The 17,927-nt window shown below is 42.9% G+C and overlaps 1 protein-coding gene across 4 annotated transcripts in view; it reads right to left on the reverse strand.

Annotated features, from left to right (window-relative positions):
- The window catches only part of ATP9A (ATPase phospholipid transporting 9A), a 91,726-nt gene that overhangs the window by 52,897 nt on the left and 20,902 nt on the right, over nt 1-17,927 (reverse strand). For all 4 annotated transcript variants that reach the window (XM_088674658.1, XM_035121485.3, XM_035121483.3 and 1 more), the window contains exons 2-5: nt 11,744-11,888; nt 10,792-10,905; nt 6,900-7,008; nt 188-246 (exon numbers count right to left, since the gene is read on the reverse strand). In XM_088674658.1, coding sequence (XP_088530784.1) covers nt 188-246; nt 6,900-7,008; nt 10,792-10,905; nt 11,744-11,888 — 427 coding nt within the window. The remainder of the gene's footprint in view (nt 1-187; nt 247-6,899; nt 7,009-10,791; nt 10,906-11,743; nt 11,889-17,927) is intronic.

Below are 17,927 nucleotides of genomic sequence, written 5' to 3' on the forward strand. Positions count from 1 at the left end.
TGGAAGGCCAGAAACCAGTATTAATGGTCAAGAAAATGCTCAGCTGAAGAGGTATATTTTCAGTGCCAATAGTGTTAGGAAAAGAGAGACAAAAGTATAGTGTACAATGCCAGACTAAGCTGGCTCTCCCTCCCAGCATGCTAGAAGTAGTAAGAAAAGTATAAAATCTTTATAAATCCAGATGTACCTTTTCCACAATAATAAGGTCCCCCACTTGAATACTGGAACTTTTCACTTTTACTGTACCTGTTGCAGGGGGGAAAGATAGACTTTAATAACATTCCTTTCTCTCCCATGTTGTTTACCTTGGTAGCACATTTCAGAACTATGTGGAATCAATATTTTTGCCTTAAACTGCAGCGCCATTAAAAGAACTTCAAAGTAAGTGGTTGGTTGACTGAAATTGTCCTCCAAAAATATAGAAATAGAAATCAATCAACTAAAATCTCTTCTTTTATGCTGGTTAATCCTGCCCTGCATTTCCAACATCTAAACTTGCATTTTATTTACTTAAAAGCATTTATTTAAAAAAGCTTAATGTTTAAAACTATTTTAAGCAGTATACCACACATAATATATAAAAACAATTAAAACAGCATCCTAAAAACAGAGATACAACATAAAACCCAGTAAACCAGAATTAAGAGGGAAAAACCCGCCCCCAAACCTAGACAAAGTCAATCTTATGCATCAGGGAAAGCATTATTTATTTATTTAATTATTATTATTATTATTATTATTATTATTATTATTATTATTATTATTATTATCTACCCGCCCATCTGGCTGGGTTTCCCCAGCCACTCTTGGCAGCTTCCAACAAAATATTAAAATACAATATACAATATACTGTTAAACATTACAAGACATCTGAAGCAGCAAGTGGGTACTATTTAACATAAAGCAGAGAGAAGACCCTCTGCAGTGTAGGGGCAATGAAAAAAAACAACCTATTTCCAGGTCACCACCCTGCAATATTTTGTAGGGTCTAGTCCCATGAGCAAAATCATCCCCAGATTATCCAAGTGGTCTTACAGGTCTATACTGGGGCCGTCAGGTCTAAAACACATGGACGACAAACCAGCATGGCTTTGTGTACCATAGGAGAACAGGGAGCTGCCTAACACTATATAGGAGTGACTATTTGCTCAGCCAGACCCTATTTGCCTACTCTGCCTGCCAGTTCTCTGAGACCTCACAGGCTGTTCATATTCCCTGTTTCCTGATCCTGGTAACTGGAGATGCCAGGATTCGAACCTGAAACCGCCTGCATGCAACCTACATGCTCTGTCACTTAGCTATGGTCCCATGCCTTAAAAAATAATAATGACATAGCTCAGTCAGTAGAGCCTCAAGCTCTTGATCTCAGGGTCGTGGATTCGAGCCCTGTGTTGGGGGAAAAGAATCCTGCTTTGCAGGGGGTTGGACTAGATGACCCTTAGGGTTCCCTCCAATTCTAAAATTCTATGATACTATGGCTCCAATTTTCCCTGGTATATCTTCCCAACTAGTGCATGCTGGTGCTAAGAGGAAGGCTCCATCCACCTTAGGGGATTGCACTAGGGAGGAAATCATGTACTGCTTCTCAACTTTCTTCTCTCACCTACCACTCCCCAAGAGTCCCTTTTAGAACAACCAAACATCATGGAGAATCTTTATAACAGGATGTCACCATCATCACCAGTGGTTTCCACTTCATGGCACAAAGGCAGTGCTAGCTCTTTCTTTGCACCCAATTTAAGGGACACATTAGGCCAAAACAGGAGTTGCCCCAGATTTAAAACACTTTTATGCCCAGCCTGGACATATGCCCAGTGTCCCAACTCCTGAGCGAAACAACTGAAACTACTTCTAAACCCCTGCTGTGCTGGTGACAAACAGCACATTTAACAAAAGTGCCTCCTGGCTTCTGCTAATAAAAGCCACAGACTTCCTTTGATGCTGTAATGATTGCTACAAATTGCAAAACTAAGTCTTGGGGAAACAGTTGCAACAATATCGATTCACTGGTAAAAAGAAAAAGGGGGGAAAGGGCTCTAACAAATTCCTCTCGGTCGCAACTGCTAGCCAACGCACAGCAGCAAAATATTGGCTGTGTGACTCAAAGATTCTTTTCAGGGAGAGTTGAATGCGCACACATTGGGCGGTCTTACACACACACACACACACACACACACACACACACACACACAGAGAGAGAGAGAGAGAGAGAGAGAGAGAGAGAGAGAGAGAGAGAGAGAGAGCAGCTCCTTGTTGCTATATCAGGGGCTCATATATTAAGCTGCATTAATTGTTTATTGTTTGCTCTTGCTTTGCCGATATGCTACTGTGTCTTACACTATGCTTTTGGGGTGTGTGTCTGTGTGTGTGTTTTAAAAAAGATTATATTGGTGGAAATGTTGTTTTAAGTATTATTATGTTTAATGCTCAAGTTGTTAAAGTGTTCTTTTAAAACTTAGTCATTGTATAAGAAGAAGAGCGGCATACAAATATTAAATTAAATCAAATCTTAAATTTCCCCTGAGATTCAGGAGCAGACAATTTGCTTCCGAATCCCCATTCTAATAACTCTGCCTTGTCACATCACTCTTGGGCTGCTGGCCTTTGCATCTGTCATGACTACAGGGTCAGGCTCAAGTTAGGGAATGAGGCTTCGGGGATTCAGAAACACCTCTGGCAAGGAGGCAGCAATAACATAGTACCTGCCCAGCCTGAGGACGATACACCACCCTCCTCTGACATCAGTCTAAAAGCCAAAGAGCAACAGTGTGGGACATCTACCTTGGGGGCCTAATCAGGCCTGCCAGGTCTTCCCATTTAGCTCATGAGGTTGAGCCACACAATTGTCCCACACTTGACACTAACAGCTGTGGGTTAAGTAAAGACATAACTGGGCCCCAAGGGGCTTGCAGGCACTTTGCAAACCTTGACAATCATCTGAAAAAGGGGAACCTGCCAGAGCATGTAGCCTCTTTCTTCTTCCCCTCTGACCATGCCACCACTAATCCCGGAAGTCTGCAATAAACCCTAGCTCCCCATGAAAGCTGAACAAGGAAACTAAGGGCTGCACCCAACATTAGTCCTACTCAGAGTAAACCTACTGAAATTAGTAAGAATCACTAACTTAGATCTACTAATTTCAATGGCCCTATTCCCGAGTACTGGTCCGTATAGTTAAAGCTATGGTTTTCCCAGTAGTGATGTATGGAAGTGAGAGCTGGACCACAAAGAAGGCTAATCGCTTCTGAATTATGGCGCTGAAGGAGACTGCAACATACCCATCCATTCTGAAGGAAATCAGCCCTGAGTGCTCACTGGAAGGACAGATCGTGAAGCTGAGGCCCCAATACTTTGGCCACCTCATGAGAAGAGAAGACTCCCTGGAAAAGACCTTGATGTTGGGAAAGATGGAGGGCACAAGGAGAAGGGGATGACAGAGGACGAGATGGTTGGACAGTGTTCTCGAAGCCACGAACATGAGTTTGACCAAACTGCGGGAGGCAGTGGAAGACAGGAGTGCCTGGCATGCTCTGGTCCATGGGGTCATGAAGAGTCAGACATGACTAAATGACTAAACAACAACAACTCCCGAGTAAAACAACTCTATGGTTACAAAGCATATTAAGCAGAGGGTTAAGACCCTGGCTTTTCCTTAACCATAGCTTCCCAGTTCCGATGCAATGGATGCTATGGGGAAGACTTCCGGGGTTAATTGTGTTGAGAAGGAAAGAGAGAAGTGGCTGCACAAGGATGCAGCATGTGTGTATCGCAGCTTATTAAAGTGCGATAATCCAAACCATTATTATTATTCTTATCCAAATTAGGCAAGCAACTATGTCATTCCGGTCTTGATTTCCAGCTATGCATACCAACTTTTGTTTTAAGAGTCAACTGAGGTTCATGATGATCCAAGTGCCACGACTGCAAAATAAAAATACTACAGAAGTGAAAATTTAATACATCCCATTAATGGCAGCACTGCACCTTTACAGTATGAAACAGTGACACCAAGATAAAACTGATAATGAAACTGGTATTGCCAATTAGCTGTTTGCTTTCAGGTTCTTTATATAGACCTCTCTGACGTGATCCTTGACACTGCAAAGGTAACCAGCACTAGCAATGGGGAATGCGTTCTTTATATAAAACTCTCAGTGGAGACATATCTGTGATGGTTCACTGCAGCCCTGAGCTCCTCAGTGGCTGGGATGCATATCATTTGCAAACACAAAATCAAAACAAAACGTCTCCAGGAACAAATCAAAACACACCCAAGACAGTTTTCATCTGTTCTGGTACGCTTTTGGCTTTTAGGTGGCCTTGCGCTCTGTAACTTGCAAAAATAAGAGCACAAAAGGTTTGGCAAAATATTGTTTTTCGATACAGCTTGTAAATGCCAGTGATCTGTATCAAAGGAGCACCCTGCTGGCAGGAGGTCTCTTTCCATTTCATAGGGTGGTGGGGATTCTTTATGTAGTTCTCCCTTACTACGCTCTGTAATCTTGAAAGGGAGTTGAGGAGAAAAGAAAAACAACTCTGGAATTTTAAATCAACAGCCTAGTGAGTATCAAAACAGAAATCTGGCCTGCAAATTTAATAGCAAAGTTGGGTTGATGGATGGATGAATAGGAAACACGAATCTTGATTTATACAGATGGTTTGGAACTATTTGCAAAGCTCCTCTTTGGTGCCTCAAAAGGTAGCAGTAAAACAAGTCATAAAGATAACAAGCTGTGGTGCAAAATATGAAATCAAATGTAAAAGAAAGTTGTCAAATTTCCACAATACAATTACTTCTATTTCACCTTCTCCCATAACCAGCCCAGTAAAGCTGGAGGGAAATTTGAAAATATTTGGGGCTGCCACATCATATTTTCAATTACCTTTCTCCAGTTACGGTATTCCACTGCCCATCACAAGTTTAAAATCATAGTTTTCTGGAGGGGATGGGGAATCTCCAAAAGCTGTTGGACTCCAACTCCCATCATCCCTGACTGTGGGTCACACTGGCTGGGGCTGATGGGAGCCCACAACATCCAGAGAGCCACAGGTTCCCCATCTCTGGCTTAGTACATCATCTGAATCTGAGAAACTGTGGTCAGGGCCGGCTCTAGGTATAGTCCCGGTGGTGTGGGGTGACAGGGCGCCGGGTTGGCAGTGCTCCGCGCTGCGAGGACGGGGGCACTGGAGCGATCTCCGCGCCTCAGCACCAGGGCGCCCGACCTGCTCGAGACTGCCCTGACTGTGGTTCAGCTTCACTATAGTTTATCACCAAAAAAAGCTAACTTCAAACCATGGATTATGAATCTGGCTCGTTTGAAACAAGTCACAGTTAAGCGCAGTTCAGGTTTCAGGTGAAAAACTAGAAAGACTAAACTATGTGACATCTAATTGTGGCCAGTGAGCAACCCAAGGGGGGGAAGTTCCAAAACTTTGCTTGCTCTCGCCTCCCACCCACCAACTGCTTATACATATTCCAAATAGCTCGTTCACATCATTTCCTCCCCCCTCCCTCAAAATAGCAGCAGAACAATCAGATGCAAATAAACCCCTTAAACACCTGCTCCAGAAAAAAAGGTCACTGCCCATGACTTTGAAAGAAGGGGGGGGTCCCTGCTACTGTACCACATGAAAACAGGTAGCAGTGTGGGTAATATATAAAACTGGGACTTTTTTTCAATAAAGGACTGGAGGAAGAAAAGCCACCTCTGAGAAATGTAGCAAGAAAAACAGGCCAGACCTCTTTCATTTTCTTTTTAAGGATTCCTTGTTCTTGATTTATCTGCATAATTTCCGGGGTTTTTGTTGGTGTATGATGTCGAGAGAACGTGCCATTTAAAAGCGATTTAATATGCCCACATCTAGACCACCTTTTAATTCCCAGGATGTAGAAAGCACACTCCTATGAAATTATGCAAATATTGCTTTAAGGGCTGTCAACTAATTGGAGATGCTTGAGTCTTGATTCTGGACAATTACAATGATGGGGATCCTGAAATACATGAAATTCACGGAAGGGGGTCTACCGCCAAAAGGCTTTTCTAAGTACCAGGGGCCCTTGCAAAGAGGCATGCAGTATTTTGGGATGACTCATCATTATGTCCTATTACACTTCTCACGAGATAATTTGCCCTTCCTTTCCTCCTCCTCCTCCTTCTGCAGCTTTCCCCCACCCCCAAATAACCCTATACAGTATATCTACAGGGTTCTCAAACTCTCCAAAGCAAATCTGGTCAGCATGCAGGTTGCAAAAGAGGGAGAAGAGGAAGGGAAAGTCCTGGTGCAGGATTGTAAGCCTGTTCTGCTAGCGGATGGTCACAATAGGATTTCACCCAAGGAGCCTTACTTCTGAACAAACATGAATTGGATTAGGTTGCATGCCTAATTTGCAACACGCATTCCCCTTCTGAAAAGACCCAAGTCAGGATTAGGATATTCAACAAATTCAGACCATGTATCGCTTATAATCTATAAAATGGATGTGGCTGTAGCAGCCATCATCTCAAAAATTCATATTCTTCATATTCTTCTCTTCGATACAACATCCGCCATAATTATTCTGAGTAATTGGCCAGATCCCAATATGCACTGAATACTCATTCTTTGTGGAAGATTCCCATTCCCTGAGAACTTATTGCCCAATTGTAGCTGTAAATTTATCTATTCTGTCATCAGGAGTCTCTGATGCTCTGCCAGGGCCAGACAGAGGGACTTTGCTAAGCCATATGCCTGTGTGATTGGCAACCTTCCCCCCCCTTTTCAACCCCCCACCCCCCTTTCAGAAACTTTGCTCCTCCAATTGTCAGCAACATTTGATTGAGTTGCAACTCCCTGCTGTTCGGGCAGTCAGCTAAGGGACTCTGCGAGCAGATGTAGAAAGCTGGAGCCAAATAGCTGACCTCTCGCTGTGAGCTTGCTGTAGATCTGCGAGTTCACTTCCTTGTCACGCATGTAGCACCGGATCTCTTCCACAGCCTCACGGATGATGGTAACGGCGAGGACAAAGCCCTAGGAGAGAGCGGGAGGCAGAGAGGTCATTGAAAATGTGTGGATAAAAAAAGCCCAAGGAACTCCCACTCTGTGCATGGAAAGCCACTGAATGTTGGGAATACATTCTGGAGCATGCGGCCTACCAGATGAAACACGGTGACACTTTTCATTAAAATTGTCAGTATCTATAGAGAAAGCTAAGTATTGTGCTATGTCTTCATTTAAAAAGGGACACCATAAAACCTTAAACCTAAACGTTCTTCGTATTTTAAGTGCTTGGGCAGCTCCAGAGGACCTGTTTGTTTATTTATTGAGCATCTATCCTGATCTGCTTGCACAATGTTTATGAGGATATTAAATTATACGACAATGAGCACCCATCTTGCTTTATTCCAGATTTGGTCATGGAGTGTTTATACATCTTTCCATTAGCCATTTTGTTCATTACACACTTTCCAGGTCATTTCTCTGCCATGTTCCTATGTGAAAAAAGGTTGTAGATTTTATGTACAGTGGTACCCAGGTGGCGCTGTGGGTTAAACCACAGAGTCTAGGGCTTGCTGATCAGAAGGTCGTTGGTTCAAATTCCTGCAATGGGGTGAGCTCCCGTTGCTCGGTCCCAGCTCCTGCCCACCTAGCAGTTTGAAAGCACATCAAAGTGCAAGTAGATAAATAGGGACCGCTCCGGCGGGAAGGTAAACGGCATTTCCGTGCGCTGCTCTGGTTCGCCAGAAGCAGCTTTGTCATGCTGGCCACATGACCCGGAAGCTGTCTGCAGACAAATGCTGGCCCCCTCAGCCTATAGAGCGAGGTAAGCGCCGCAACCCCAGAGTCGGACACAACTGGACCTGATGGTCAGGGGCCCCTTTACTTAATTCGTTCTGGAGGTCCGTTCTTAACCTGAAACTGTTCTTAACCTGAGGTACCACTTTAGCTAATGGGGTCTCCCGCTGCCACTGCGCCACTGCCACGCAATTTCTGTTCTCATCCTGAAAAAAGTTCTTAACCTGAGATCCTATTTCTGGGTTAGCGGAGTCTGTGACCTGAAGCGTCTGTAACCCAAGGTACCACTCTATTCATAAGCTGACTGCACATTTATAAACTGAATGTTTTGGTAATCATTTGTCATGAAAGGGTCGAATGATGGCTACCAGGACTAAGGACCACTTGGTTATATATTTATATAATCTGTCCTGAGATTCTTAGCACTCACTGTATGTTAAACGCCTAGATGTCCTTCATTGGCCGGTGAAGACTATTTTATTCCAGCAGGCTTTCAGCAACAGATTAGTTCTAAGGAAAGGACTTTCCATAGTGCTGTGCTGTTTTTACTATCTGCATTTAATAGATTTGTTTTTGTATTCTACTTTTTATATAATTTTATATTGTTTTAATTCTATTACAGTTTAATTGCTTTTTAGCTACTTTGTATGTTTTAAAGCTTTCTGCAACATTTTAACTGTATTGTTTTAATTTCTGTAAACTGCCTTGAGTCCCAGTCTGGGGGAAAGGCAGGATGAATAAAAATTATAATATTGACATTCTGGAGGCATTCCTTGTTTTGTTTTGTTTAAAAAAACAACAATGCACAACAAAATCCAAAAGAACGTTCTCAATGTAGTCTCTCAATATTTCTTTTCCTTAACTGTATCATGAAATTATAATTTGTTACTTAAATGCAATTAGGTCCTGCCCACCTGCCGCAACGCCTTCTCAAAGGAAACTAATCTGTCTGGCTAATTTCAGGGCATCCCTTGCAAAACTTCTCGGGAACATTAATTCAGAAGTGCATTGCTACATGCCCTCAAGGCTTGGGAACATTTTCAAAGAGATGCAAATGCTGCTAAGGGGATACATCATAGCTGCACAAATTTGGAAGTCACTGTATGAAGGGGGTTTCATTATTTCTCCTTTGAGGGCACCAAGTTGCCATGGCATACACATGTCCCCTCACCCCAAAAAGATGGAAATCTCCTCTGGCACATATAGACTTTATATACCATGACTTCTGAACGTTTTGCAGCATTTCAAACTATTGTTTTTAATTAGCATTCTGATAGAGAGTCCAAAAACATAGCTCGTTATTGCTACAGGCAACACACACACAAAGTGATAAGCCGCTGTGATGTATTTTTATGATACAGCAGTATATATTTTTATAAATAATCTAGATGCATTTGGCAATCAAGGATTTCTAATAATCACTCCCCCCCCCCAAAAAAAACCCCTTCACGTTCTGCCTCACTAACCCATCCCAAGTTGCTATTCTATACCAAAATGGTTGCATTAGCAGCCTGCAAAGAACAAAAGGCCTTTTATATATAGCCCTGGCAGCTCACATGCTGAATTTCAATGGTTCATGTGATGTGGGGCAAATCACAATGGGCTTATAGGTTTGCAAGCCAGCCTTGCAAAAAAACTAGCCTCTAACTCTCTGCTTCTCTTTCCCAAGCCATAACAAATGAAACAGTGCAGCTACAGGCGAGCACCCGATTGTTGACACAATGGCATATATAAAATGAGGCCGCAAAATTCAGGATCACAAAAATCTCAGCTTTTGCTTAAAAGGGTTCAAGTTTCTTGTCCTCGCAGCTGTGAAGGTATGCTTGAAAGGGTGCGGGCAAAGTCTGCCGAATCTCAGAAAGCTCATGGCTGGAGAAGGCATGGGGCTTCCAGTCGCTACCTTGCATTTGTTTCCTGCCCTTCCCCAATGACTAGCAAACCCAACAACGTGTAAAGGAGTTAAAACAAAAGGATTCAGCAAAATAAGACAATTTGAAAAACAAATTAATTAATTGCTCTAACAGGTTTCAGGGAGGTGCAATTCAGACGTAGGCACCACACTGTTCCAATCAAATTTAAAGCTACCCTCCTTGGTTTAAAATTAAAATAAAACCTTCTGGGAAAACCACACAGATTTTCTGCACAGCAACCCAGTCTGAACATCATATTAAGTAATATTAAAAACAAACAAACAATGGTTTAATGTGAACAAGTTCCCGTGGCCAGAGCCACGGTCATGACATTCAAATCCAGACTTGGTGGTTTGTTTCTTCCTGGGAAGATGCCCTGGGTTGACTTTGCCCCACAGTTTTGTTCATGGTTAGTGACCACCAGTTCAGACCCCCATGAACATATATACGAAGTTAGGATTTGTAAATATTGTTTTCACTGACTTGACACAGACTTACATTGAATTGCACCTGCCGTTTTACTACCCATTCATCCAGTTTGGACTCCTTTTGGAGCTCCTTGAGATCCCACTTTATTTTAGTCGCCTTGAATGATTTGGCAACATCCACAAACTTGGCTACCATGCTGCTCATCCCTAGCTCTAGATCATTTGGTTTAATGTGGTGTACAAGCTTAATTCTGAACCCAACATACATAGTCTATCCACTAAGAAACACTGGCTAAATAATATATAGGTAATTGTTGCGGGAATAATTGGTGGAATGTTCACATGATGTCTTAACTCTTGCCAGGGTTAACCCAAGGGAATCTCCCTTGGCTGTACTCCTAGAATGGCTGAGTTATGGGATAAATTACCTTTTTGGATCAAATATCCCTCATGCATTTCCTTAGACCACTGAAGGTCCCAGTTTTGAACAGCAAACCTTTATTAAATCACTTTGGGCAGCTACAACTCCCAAACACATAAAGGACAGGCTTCATAAAACAAGCTAACAAAAACCATTTTAAGTTACGGCACCACTTGGATCTCTGAGATAAGGTAACAAAGGACATCTTGTATTCAAACACTGAAACTTTTCTTGAATAAATAAACTCGATACTACCTACCAAAGGAACCCAATACGTGTAAAGAGCACCGAGCCTCATTTCAGGAACAAATTGAGAACAGGCCAGAAACAAGAAGTAGAGGTTGAAGAAGTACTTGAATTGGTTGAACAGAACCTAAGAAACAAGAGAGGCATTTGTAGCAGCGTATCTAAGGTTAACATGGCTCACCATGGAAACGTTTAAGACAGCTTTTCGCAACCCGGTGCCCTCCCAAAGTTCTGGACTACAACTCCCATCAACTGGATGGAGCTGATGGGACTTGTAGTTCAAAATATTTGGAGGATACCAAGTTGAAGGCTGTTTCAAGGCATCTGGAAAATAAACAGCTGTCTAGCAACAGCAACATTTTAGAAATTTGGCTAACCAGGAAAGCTTTAAGAAAAAATGCAAACTCCCACACATTCCAGGACATTAGAGATATGGAGTCAACTGTGGCTCCCCCATCTATTTTTCCCATTGCAGCACAGTTTAATTCAGGCTTCCTCAACCTTGGCTCTCCAGATGTTTTGAGACTACAATTCCCATCATCCCTGACCACTGGTCCTGCTAGCTAGGGATCATGGGAGTTGTAGGCCAAAAACATCTGGAGGGCTGAGGTTGAGGAAGCCTGATCTATATGGAAGGGACAGAGTGTCCATTGATACGTATAGCACATGGAAAGAGGACCGAAATTGAAAAAGTTCCAATTTCAGCCCCTTCTCTTCCCTCTTTTCAGTTCTGTCGGACTGGGAAATTTCTCAGCAACTTCTTCACTATTGTAGGCAACATGATGGCTTATTGGGGCGCAGACAGCAAGAAGCAAAATTAAGCTTCACTTAAACTCAGAAGAGTAGATTGAGCCAATCCTGGTTAGAGCTGCCTTAATTACCCACTCCAAATAAACCACTGGCACGCAACACTCAAATATCAATAGAAGAGGAAAGCACACGGTTTTTAAACATGGCATACATACCCCTGGCAGAAAAGTAAAGAAGTTGTACTTCTGGTTGTTGATCACATTGCGTGGATATCGCTGGTCCCTCTTTTCTGGATGGCCAAGCCAAACCGTTCGAGGCCTTGGGTCTCTTCTTCCACAACATCTTAGGCACTCGCAACATCTGTAGGAGATAGGGGAAGTTTTTAAAACTTATTATATTGAGGACAGCTATCATAAGAGCCCTGTTGGATCAGTCCTTGGGCCCATACGGTCTAGGATTCCATTTTCAACAATAGCCAACCAGGAAGCCCACAAGATGCCAACAAGGCAATGACCTTTTCCAGGAGTGATCAGTACGATGATCTTGTTGCAACTTACTAGGGAAGGGCAGGCTGAGTCCTGCAGACCAAGGCTGCATTCACACCATATATCTAAAGCACTATGATATCACTTTAAATACTCAAGGCTTTCCCCAAAGAACTCTGGGAGCTGTAGTCTGGTTAAGTGTATGGAGAATTGTTCGGCGAGTCCTATTCCACTCACAGAGCTACAGTTTACAGAGCGGTTCAACAATCAATTCCTCTTCCCAGGGAAATCTGGAAGTTGTCTCATAGCCTTAAGACAATCACTTCTTTTTGAGCTGAGCACTCCATTATTTAATCTAACTCCTGCCTTCCCAAGCCATCACTGACCATATGTTTCAAACAGTGTTAGATACATAAGCTAGGCGCCAAATGGCTCGTAAACCAGGGTTACTGTCGCCAAAACGGAATGTCTAGTTGCCATTTTGGGGTCAGATGCTCAAAAAATTTCAATGCAACTTTGGGGTACCTGAAATTCTCTCTGATTGTGCAGATAAAATATCACAGGTAGAATTCTACAAGATGTGTTGTTAGTGTGCGAAAAGAGGCAAGATCCAAGGATCCCCAGGAATGCACCTCCAGATGATGGAGACATCAGGCACCATCCTGGCGCCCAGGCATCTTCACTTGGTCTTAAGCGGCCAATAGGCAGGTGCAAAATGCACCTGGTGAATTTTGAGTACTGCTTTGAAACGTATCATGAACATATCCTTGTATGTAGTGCCATACATGCAAAGGTCCATGGACAGGAGCACTAATCAAACACTAGCATTAAAGAACAATAGAACTGGACCCTTGGACCCCACATCCTAAATCCACATGCAAATCCTGCATTGCAATGAAGCAGGAATTCTTCTTTCCACGCCATGTTAGGATGATGGCACAGAGAGGTCAGCCTCATAGAGGAAGTGTGGCCCCGTAACAGTGGAAAAGGAGACATGAAATGGATAGGTCCTCAGGGGCCCAGCCATTAAACTTTGCACCCTCTGAGAGCCATCCAGAGTGGCTGGGGCAACCCAGTCAGACGGATGGGATACGAATAATAAAATTATTATTACTGTATAAAAATTATGAGAGGCTCCAACCCATGACCTTCGCCGAGGACAAGAAAATTGCTTAAACAACAAACAAACCCTAAAACTACACACAAGCCAAGATTGTTACACCTGCACAGTATGATCACAGAATACACTTTGCCCCCAATTACCAGACTATAAACAATTACAGACAGGGTACAGCCAATCAAATGTCGGGGATCTGATATTACCATAACTGAGATACATACCCTCCAACGTTTCTCTGGTAAAAATAGGGACGTCCCATTCCATAATGATAATTTTACTATACCCCACACATCTTACTGATTTGCCCCAGGCACACTGGGCAGCCTCCAACATACATAAAAAATAAGAAAACATTAAACTTTTTTAAAAATAAAAACAAAACACTTCCCTATACATGATTGCCTTCAGATGGCTCAGGGATTGGATAACTCCATAACCTCCAACATTTCTCTAATGAAAATAGGGGGAAAGTGGGACATTCCGGGATAAAATCAGAAACTGGGACGGCTTCTAAAAAGCAGGGACATCCCTGGAAAATAGGGACACTTGGAGGGTCTGGAAATACAGTCACACAACTGTGAAAAATGAACTTGATGCAGAGCGTGTAAGCCACACCCTAGCCTCCCCTTGTGATCCCAGAGAAACAAGCACACTTCAACATTCATCCAGGAATTCACCTTAATTTAGCTCTTGGGCAAATTCCCCCCATTCTTTCAAAGCCTTCCCTGCCCAGTAATCCCAGAAGAGGGCTGAACTACTGATAAACATGGAAAGCAGCTGCTTAGTTTTTGGGTTTTTAAAACATAATGAGCTGCTTGCTCCTCCTCCTATAAACCCTGCATCCAATCAGAGACTACCTTCCTGGTTGTTAGTCAGGTGCCAGAAACTGCCAATGGCCACATCCAATCACTCTTTGAGCAAAGGCTGATTGAATGTTTGTTCCTGTGTGTCTGTGTTGAGTGGTATTTGTTAAGCCCCGTTGCCTTAAGATTTCAGTCCTAAACACACTGCAACTGGGGAGACACGTTTCTAAAAAAAACATGCTTGGGATTCCACTGGATTCCACTATCCCTATTAGGTAAGGTTGCCAGTTTTTCCCCTGGCCTCTGTAGCAGGGTCTGTTTAATCACAGGCATTAGCAGCTGATCTTATTCTGCAGATTGTGAAAAATCCCAGGTTGATTTCTAGAGCTGAAATTGATGAAAAAGACATAAGTGATGGTGAGGTGCGGTTTTTTTACCTGATCAGCTTGGCAAGCATAGTTCCTGTCCGCCTGCAGTAGCTGTTGCCTCAGTTCTGAATAAGAATGCTTAACACCCAGTGTTAAATAAGCATAGACTAATTTCTCCATCCTTATGGAAAGCGCCTACAATCATCCTCCAGAGTAGAAGGCAGAGCAGCAATGGGAACCTTTGACCCACAAGTTGCTGCTGAACTACAACTCCCATCAGCCCTAGCAATCGTGGCCAATGGCCAGGGGTGATAGAAGTTGTAGTTCAGCAACTGGATGAAGGGAGTTGTAGTTCAGCAACTCCCATGATGGGAGCCCCAAACATTCCCCACATGAGAGTGTTTGGGTTGAAATGTGGGACACACAGATCCAAATCCCTACTCGGCTATAAAGCTCACTGGATGACCTTGGGCCAACCATGCCTATCTAAGCCTGCCTCACAGGGTTGTTAGTTAGCTAAATAAAAAAGGGCAGGTTATACTTGTGCCAAGAACCAATATTCTCTCTTGGGTTTCATTTCCCTCTTGACCTCACTGCTAACATTCCCAGCCCCTTGCTGTTGCAGCAGCACTTCATGCTTTTGATGAAGTGGACCCTAGTCCACCAAACTTTAGGCCATAGGAACAAAGAAAGCTACCTTTCATCATGTCAGAATACTAGTCCACAAGAGTCTAGCAGAGGCTCATGATATTTCAGACCGGGGTCTCTCTGATCCCTACCTGGAGATGTCAAGCATGGGCATAGCCAGGATTTAGGTTGGGGGGGGGCAGGACACCCACCTGTCCTCATCCTCTGTCTGGCTCTGTCTAGCAGATTCGGAATGAAATGTCTCAGTGACAGTCGGAATGCCACTTGTGTCACTAGAATGCATCACAACATTATCCATGTGACCTCAGTGAGCATTTCGATTTCAAATATTCCGATTGTTTTCTACTTTTAGTTAAGTGTTTTTATTTATTCACTTGATTGGAGCGGGGAGCTGCCCCCCTTCCCACCCCCCCACCCATGATGCCAAGGACCAAATCTGGGACTATTCTGCATGCTCTGCTTCTCAGCTACAAGCCTTCCCTTATTGAATGGTTGTCAGATACTGGGTTCTGGATGCTAGCCTTGTGCTCTGATTCTATTAATCTTGCTGTGGCCAAAAGTAAAAGTCTGCAGATCCAAACCACCTTCACCAGTCTTAAGGACACAAGCAAAATACATGTGCTTAGGGCTCCACCCTTCTTTTTACAACGTTTTGCTGACATAGCCTGCAGGGTATTATTGCAACACAGGTGAAGCTTGGGAAGGCAATAAAAACTTTTTCTTTATCAACAGATATACTGAACTCGTCACATCACCACTTGGATGAGCCCATTTCATAAGAGACCTAAGGGAAACTCTCATCAACAGCCTGTTCTAAGACTTTTCGCCTCAACCCAAAGATTGGCACCCTGTCCTGTCCAGAACTTTATCCTCTCCCACATTTTAATTTCCATTCTTGTCCTTAACTCGCCCGTCCTGGGAAAGAATTCAGCCATTTGCACACTGCAAATGTGGGAATAAGCCCCGTGGAATTCCTTGGGGCTTACTTCTGCATAGCTATGCATAGGATTGTAGTGTACATTTTGTTTTATCAGATGAACACAGCAAGCCACTGGTCTGGCTGGCTGATCCATCTGGGCTTTATGGAAGCTGCTCTGAACACTTTCAAAAAGTGACCTGGGAATTGAATGATAAAGTTTTAACTGAACTGCGAGAGCAACTTACTATGTTGTAACTTGGGTTCACAAGTCACTGCTTATTTGATCTGAATACAATTGTTAAGTACGGATCTGGATACAATCTCAGAGTATGCAGTTGCACTTTGTCACCAAGCAATTGCCTTCAGTCAACACTGCCCTTTTAAAATCTGGTTTTTTGGGGGGGGGGAATTGGGTTGTTGTTTGCATTTTGATTACATATTTTGTGGTTTTATATTTTGATTTTGTTCTGTGAACTGCCCTGAGACCTCCGGGTATAGGGCAGCATATAAATTCAATAAATAATAATAAGTAAATAAAAATAATAATTAATAAATAAAACACCATAGCGTACACTGCAGCGCCCTTACAGCACATGCAGTTTAATGGTTGAAACAAATCTCTTCCGTAATGGGCTGGTTTTGCAAAAAGGCTTTGGGATACAGAGCAATGAAGTGAAACTCTCAAGCAGTTCATGTCTGAGGCTTAATTGCATTTTGTTTAACTTGCCAACACTGTAAGATCCAGAAAGAGGTAGGTTGAGGCACCTCCCCACAATCGTAAAGTCAATGTTCCCTGTCACTCTTGTCACATCAATCATGATGGAAGTAAAAACAAATAAAACTAGAGCTGGAAAATGGAAGTAAATCCCACATATAACTTTTGCCTGAGTAAATGTATGCGGAGCTGGCTGCATGGCTGTAATCCTACGTATGCTGACTTGGGAGGGGTCAGGCTACAATGCTGCTAGCCCAAGAAGGAAGTTTCATTTAACTACTGTACAAGAAAGTTACTGTGAATGCATGTGTGCAGGAACCAGTTGTAGGGTTTTGCTTTTAAATACAAGTGTGCAATCCTGAACACAGAAGGCTTCAATCCTATCACACTTTGGAGGAAATTAAAATAAGTAGAACTAACTTCCAAGATAACAAAGATAGGGTCAGACTGTAAGACGGGAGTCCTAAACCGACTGTGTTGTCCTCCAGATTCAGGTAGGTAGCAATGTTGGTCTGACGCAGTCAAAATAAATTTAAAAATAAAAAATTGTCCAGTAGCACCTTAGAGACCAACTAAGTTTGTTCTGGATATAAGCTTGCACATGAAAGCTCATACCAATGACAAACGTAGTTGGTCTCTAAGGTGCTACTAGACAAATTTGTGTGTGGTGTGTGTGTGTGTGTGTGTGTGTGTGTGTGTGTAGTTCTCCATATGTCTACTCAGAACGTAGGCCCATTAAACTCAATGGGAATACAGTAGTGAGTAGAAGGATGCAGTCTTACCATGCAATCCTATGCATGTCTTCTCAGAAGTAAGGTTTCCTTTGTTCACCTAGGTGTGCAAGTCTGCACCCTGAGCCTATTGATTTTTCCAGGATTAAACTTGTCTAACGTGGCATAGGATTGGGTTGTTACGAAAAGGTAGCCTATTGAGCATCCTTAACTTCAGCTCTTATGCCCTGGCTCTTAGAGCAATCCTCAAACTCAGTAAGGACTAATTCTGAGTAAAAGGGTGCAAATGGTTAGGCTGCAAAGGTTAATAATACACATCAAAGTGATGCAATGGTTAGAATGTAGCAGTAGAAGCACAGAGATTCAGCCATGGGTGATCTTGGGCCAATCTCTGACTGCATTCACACATAACACAAAAGTTATGGCTTATTTTAAGCATAGTTTGCTCAACAAACCATCTTACAGCTGAGCAAACATGCTATGGGTTGTTTCTCCAAAGCTTGATTTGTTTCCCATCTGCTCCTGTCTTGTACCTCTGTAGCTTGGCGAGCATCTGGGGTGGAACTGGCCACCCCAGCTCAGCTCCTGCAGAGAATATTTCTGCTTAATT

This window comes from Zootoca vivipara, chromosome 7 (genome assembly GCF_965207765.1).
Source record: "Zootoca vivipara chromosome 7, rZooViv2.hap1.1, whole genome shotgun sequence".
Taxonomy (NCBI): Eukaryota; Metazoa; Chordata; class Lepidosauria; order Squamata; family Lacertidae; genus Zootoca; species Zootoca vivipara.